The 6,621-nt window shown below is 33.4% G+C and overlaps 1 protein-coding gene across 1 annotated transcript; it reads right to left on the bottom strand.

Moving 5' to 3' along the window:
• Nucleotides 1-1,517: 1,517 nt before the first annotated feature.
• LOC129877078 (uncharacterized) lies at nt 1,518-3,929 on the bottom strand. Its single transcript, XM_055952557.1, has 4 exons — nt 3,802-3,929; nt 3,259-3,360; nt 2,651-2,808; nt 1,518-1,823 (listed from the first exon to the last, which is right to left on the bottom strand). The coding sequence occupies exons 1-4, from the start codon at nt 3,893-3,895 to the stop codon at nt 1,707-1,709; spliced, it is 471 nt and encodes a 156-aa protein (XP_055808532.1). The 5' UTR covers nt 3,896-3,929; the 3' UTR covers nt 1,518-1,706.
• Nucleotides 3,930-6,621: the final 2,692 nt, after the last annotated feature.

Here is a 6,621-nt window from a genome sequence, read left to right as displayed (position 1 = left end):
ACATAAAAACGAGCTACTATACAACATATCCAAGGTGTAATCCCGCAGAGTCCATTAGCTTACAACATACTAAGAACATATGATACCAATGAAAGAAACAACTAAAACAACCTGAGATATAATATTTCGAAATCTATTCGATATAGTTAATAAATTGGAATAGAACATACTCCTATTTAGTTAGGATACTTAACTAACATTTAAGTTTTCTTGGGTATATCAAATTCTGGCCGTTGGTCCAACTAGTTCAAATTCGCGACATCTAGAAAAATTTAAAGGGAAAGCACTAACATCTACTAATTTATGGTAATTTTGAGTTCAAAATTAAACGCTCGCTCATGTTAAAATTTAAGGAAATTCCAAAAATAAACTTGTGATTTACTTTCTTATTTAGTTTTTTTCAAAATTTTAGCCAAAAAGTACTTTTTATAGCAATTTTGTGTTTGGTCAAAAGCTACTTCTTTCTTTAGCTACTCACAAAATAATTTAATCGAAAAAACTCATATATATATCTACGAAAGAGTAACATATATAGGACTTCACATAAAGTAAAGTATTATACATGAGACCTCAAACCAGCAAAGTTAGGCACAAACACTTGAAAAAGTAGGGAACTCTTTTTACATGATTTGCAAGAAATATAGCTTATGATCAATTGTTAGAAACATCAGATTATTGTAAATAATCTTCAAACACCCAATAATGGTTTTTCGACGGTTGAAACTGAAATCCGAAATGATTATCAGATGCTTGGGTTGCGGCTGAGAGAGAAAATTTGCAAAAAAGAGAGAGATATTTTAGAAATCAAAACAAAACTTGCAAATTACATATGGTATGAAAACTGAATCGCCGCAATGATTTGCAATTATTAGATTTTACATGAAACTTGCTATTTCAATTCCAGCAAAATGAACGGACAAAATTCATATAATCCCACTCCAACGACCTACGATTTGAGTCACGATGATCACCTGATCCAGAGACGAATCTAGAATTTCTAGAACATGAATGCACCACTAAGAAAATCAAAAAAAATCTATTAAGTAAATTAATCCCTAATAGTCTAGATAAATAACTCAACATTCAATTAAGTGAATCTTTTAACTTTTTTGTAGCAACGAATGACGAGATAATATTATACAAATTTTTATATATATATATAGAGAGAGAGAGAAAAACTGAGATAGACTTCACATAAAAACGAGATACTATACAACAACATAGCCAGGGTGTAATCCCAAAGAGTCCATAAGCTTACAACATACTAAGAACATATGATACCAATGAAAGAAACAACTAAAACAACCTGAGATATAATATTTCGAAATCTATTCATTGTAGTATAGTTAATAAATAGGAATAGAACATACTCCTATTTAGTTAGGATACTTAACTAACATCTAAGTTTTCTTGGTTATAACCAACTCTAGCTGCTGGTATAACTGCGACACGTAACAAAAGCAATTTTGTGTTTGGTCAAAAGCTACTTCTTTCTTTAGCTACTCACAAAATAATTTAATCGAAAAAACTCGTGTATATATCTACGAAAGAGTAACATATATAGTACTTCACATAAAGCAAAGTATTATACATGAGACCTCAAACCAGCAAAGTTGGGCACAAACACTTGAAAAAGTAGGGAACTCTTTTTACATGATTTGCAAGAGCATAATGTGTACACTTTGGTTCAAAATGGTACAACTTAACTATATATCAGCTACTGCTTTTGATTCCGCGATTACGCTAATACTGAAGCCAAAGGTTATGCAAGACAATTCATGATTGCTTCCGTCCACCATTCTCATCGTAAGAGTATATGAACCCTGTATGTATAAAAGCACTTTGTTAGGATTGACAAAGCTGGCAAAATAACATTTTTCTTCGAAATCACAGAATTGAATATCAGAGGAAATGAAACAAGAGTTGGCAACTACTTATAAGGAAAGTAGATATGATATTCATGTAATCCCACAGAAGGATTTCTCTTTTTTATCTATTGTTCGATTGTTCATCTCTTACTTGGAAGAATAAAGAGCTGAGGCTACAGCCAAAGCCGCTAGAAAACCGAAATAACTAGCTATAACAAGAATGAAGAACTTTGAACCCCGAATAAAACCACTCCTCTTAGGTTCGGCAGAAAGAGTCAATAGCCTTTTCGTCCAAATCAAAACAATAGACAAACACACACAGAATAAATGATACAGGTGAGCCTGACGACTTCTAAGCTTCCTTCGACAAAGAATCATAAAAGGCTGAAGGGGAAGAAATTTTCACAAAATATATGCGGCAGACGGGAAGTTAAAACAAAGAGAACTGAAACTGAAGGCTGTTTACCACAAGCAACAGAATTAGAGCATAACAAAACTACAAATTGTGACTTCAATACATATATGATCTGCTTATACCACGAGCGATAAAATCAGGGCATAAGTTAACAGAACTATAAGTAGTGATTTAAAGCATATATGATTTCAGCATTCCTTTCACTATAGAGGTACAACAGATTTGTGCTCGAAGACTTTTAAGAGTCTAGAAATCCAAGAAAGAGGGAAACGAGCACGTCCTTTTTTAGAAAGGGAATTTATGCAGAGTGAAACACCAGAAAATGATGTCATGACAAGATTAGAGAAAAACTCGAAAGATGACTTACAGGAGGAGTCATTCCAGGTAAGGCTTGAGAGTGAGATATCATAAAATCACCAGACACAGGGCAAGATGTCTCTTTACAAATGTCATGGGACTCCTTATGGACGTGAAGGAATAGGTACTTGACGTCAATCACTAACTTTCCGCCACTGATATTCTCATCTGCAAGAGAAAAACTCTCCATTACCATGCAGTTTTCACGCCTGACATCTAATTTTAAGAGGTCAGAGCTTTTTCTGTACTGCAAATCTCATGTCACCAATCACCATTTCCGCAAAAAAACATAGTGTCCTATCACCTATGGCGGAGCCAGAATTTTTATTAAAAAGGTTTAAAATATGAAGAAGTAAACACACGATGAAACCAAAAGGAGTTCAATATTTACAATACATACATAAAAATAATTTCAACCATATATAAACAATGTAATTTTCCGCCGAGGGGGCTTGAGCTGAACGCCCTTTCGGGCTTACGTGGCTCCACCCCTGCCTATAGCATGCAAAAGTACCAATTATTTCTAATCTTATGAAATAGGCAATCACAATAACCTCAACAATCAAGGACTAGAGACCAATCAAAAGGAAAGAAAACATTTTTATCACGCAAAATTACCTGTAGTCGCAGCAATACTGAAAGTGGTCTCTTTACCTCCTTTGACAGGGTAAGGTGTTATATCTACTCCACTGACCTTAACAGCATAATTGGCCTTCTTATCTGTGTTATTAAACCAAAAACAGTCCAAATCTTAAGATCATCTTTAGTACAGTTTTGTGTCTTGCGTTTTTTCTGAAGATAATTTAGATTAACATTTTATAAGAATCCTTCAGCCAATCAGGAAAATTTTGAACAATGTAAGGTAAGGTAGAGACTACGTACCTTGGGCAACGCAAAGATATTACAGGATAAACAATTTTTTAACTACGAGTTTATGTGAACCCATAACTTTCGATACAAATATAAATATATAGGTAAGAACCTACTAGGATTTTAACAAATGTATTAGATCTGAATCCATAATTTTAACAATATAATGAAACACATTGATGAGAATCTTAAAAATTAAATCCATTAAATTTAAATCCTGGACTCGCTACATCATGCTTAACCTAATTACATGATTTAAAATTGACAGTAAAATGTACAAATTCAACTCACTGCAATAATGGAAGTCGGTGGAATTGGATGAAGCCAAAGGGAAGAGAATACACAGAGAGAAGAAGAGAGCAACAACGAAGAGTTTCACCGCCATTGAATATTGATCTCACTTAACGAAAGAGTCCCAGAAATTTTTGACAATTAAGTGGGAGACAACAGAGACGTGCAAGTTTTATTAGAATCCACGTGGCAAACTTGCATGCTTGCCTGTTGGGTTTTGGAATAAATAAAAGTGGACTAGTCTACTTTTGGGAAACTTACGTAAATATACAATATTAAGAAAATATTTACCATCTATAGCAATAAAAAAAAATTCACTGAACACTTATAATACATTTATAATACAGTTTTAATACATATTGTAGAGAACTATTTATAAAACATATATAATGCAAGTTTCATAGATGGATAATACATTTATCACATATTTTAATAGACTTATAATACATTATGTTAATTTCTTACTACGCAAACATAATATATATTTTAAAACACTTATAATACATTTATATTGTATGCATAATTCATTTTTAATACAAGTATAGATTTATCATAATATTGCTATGTATTGCTATAAATGGTAATAAATAAAAAATATCGCTAAAATCAGTAATTAATTTTTAAAAAGTACTCAATCAAGTAATTTTTCCTCTACTTTTGCCTATAAGCCCAATTCTTATGGGGGCATATATAAGACTCCTCTATGTCTTATTTCTCAAGAATCACAAGAGTATAGCACCCACACAAGAGAGAAAAGTGAGAAAAGAGGGCAGATTACGCACCTATTTTCAGCCCTAGCAACCATTTTCAAATCGCGATTCCCGCTTCGTTTCTTGTTTGATTAAACTTATTTTTGGATAGCTTATTCCTTTCAACTTAATCTTTGCTTGTGAACTAACAAAGGTGATTTTGGAGTCCTTGTTATTCCTCATGTATTAAGGTTAGTAAACCAGAAACTATAAAGATGAAAATAAAAAAAAATAGTATCCGAGTCCACAGAATTCACCGTGTGTCCTTAAAAAATTTAATCCCCTCACTGTAGCCAAGGTTATGGATTATTTCCTCCCAAGATAAAATGAATAAACAATTAAAGAAGTAGTGGTACCTCAAACTTCAATAATTTCAGTGAACTCAAAAGACAGCAACAAAATCACACAATGACTTAACTTTATTTGTAAGAAAATAAATACAAAAGAGGGAGAAATTCAATGTTTAAAAATGAGAGGAAAATCTTCTATTTATAGACAACAAAGGGTAGTGTGAATAGGTGTTTATTGTGGCTTATCGAAAAAGGCACAATCCTTCACAAAAGTCACAACCTTTCACAAAAGTCGCAACTCTTTAAAAAAGTCACAACCTTTCAAAAAGGTGACAACCTTTCATTTTCCATTCACACCTTTGAAACTCAACAATCCCCCACATGAATGGGGAAATGACTATTGTTAAAACATATGCATAAAAAATTGTGTGATTTGTAAGTAAGAATTAATTGCATCTAGATAAGTAGGTTTATTAATTGCATCTAGATAAGTAGGTTTCCCTTTGAACTTTCTGTAGTGAACATATATCGAATATACTCGGTCAATCGGTAGATTTGATATCTTTGAACCGTCGAGCTTTGGTGTATACCTAGACAACATAAGTCACACAATCAACTCTTTAACTGTTTTTGGTTCTCATTGTTTTGTTCGTTTCAGCCATGAACACTTCTTGGTTCATAAGTGCGTAGAGAACTGGCCTTACCGGATTCTCTTTGAAGCAGCTTACACTTCATACTTACATAAGTGATATCTAAATGTGTTATCCCATAGAAACGCCATTTGATATGCCCTGTATCAAACTTAGTTATCATTAAAAGGTCCTAATGCCTTATCCTTGTTACTGAACATTGTCACATCATGAGAATGGATCATAAAAATTATTTTGACAATGTTGAACCGTCATCAATAACTTTGTTTGATCTCCTTGAACCTAGATCTTGGGATCTCCAGTCTTCTAGGTAGAGTTATCTCCACAATGATTTGTCCTCGGCCATAGTCTCATTCCCTTTGATGATTGCTCAACTCCCTCTCTAGTTAGGCCTTTTGTAAGTGGATCTGAGACATTATCTTTTGACTTTACATAGTCAATTGTGATAATTTCACTAGAAAGTAGTTGCCTAACGGTATTACGTCTTCGTCGTATGTGACGAGACTTACCGTTATACATAACGCTCCCAACTTTTTCTATTGCAGCTTGACTATCACAATGTATGCATATATGAGCCATTGGTTTGGACCAAAATGGAATATCTTCTAAGAAATTCTGGAGCCATTCTACTTCTTCACCGGCCTTGTCTAAGGCTATAAACTCAGACTCCATTGTAGAGCGAACTATACATGTTTGTTTGGAAGATTTCCAAGATACCGCTCCTCCACCAATAGTGAAAACGTATCCACTAGTGGACTTAGTTTCAGTTGACCTAGTAATCCAACTTGCATCACTATATCCTTCAACAACTGTTGGATACTTATTGTAATGTAAAGCAAAGTTTTAAGTATGTTCTAAATACCCAAAAACTCGTTTCATTGCCATCCAATGATTTTGGTTGGGATTACTCGTGTATCGACTCAAGTTACTTGTAGCACAAGCTATGTCTGGCCATGTATAATTCATAATGTACATCAAACTTCCCAACACTCTTGCATAATCCAACTGAGCTTGACTTTCACCTTTATTTTTAGCAAAATCAAGGTTCACATCAATTGGTATTTTTACACTTTTGAAGTTTAAGTACTTGTATTTTTCAAGTACCTTTTGGATATAATGAGTTTGAGACAA

Source organism: Solanum dulcamara, chromosome 12, assembly GCF_947179165.1.
Source record: "Solanum dulcamara chromosome 12, daSolDulc1.2, whole genome shotgun sequence".
Taxonomy (NCBI): Eukaryota; Viridiplantae; Streptophyta; class Magnoliopsida; order Solanales; family Solanaceae; genus Solanum; species Solanum dulcamara.
The sequence above is the reverse complement of the archived record's forward strand: the minus strand, read 5'-3'. Positions and strand labels throughout refer to the sequence as shown.

What these genes read in the sequence shown, in the direction of transcription:
- LOC129877078 (XM_055952557.1), bottom strand. Translation starts at nt 3,895, where the DNA reads ATGGCGGTGAAACTCTTCGTTGTTGCTCTCTTCTTCTCTCTGTGTATT. An exon ending in CACCGACTTCCATTATTGCA is followed by an intron (nt 3,361 to 3,801) that starts GTGAGTTGAATT and finishes TTAATAACACAG; the next exon opens with ATAAGAAGGCCAATTATGCT. An exon ending in CAGTATTGCTGCGACTACAG is followed by an intron (nt 2,809 to 3,258) that starts GTAATTTTGCGT and finishes TTTCTCTTGCAG; the next exon opens with ATGAGAATATCAGTGGCGGA.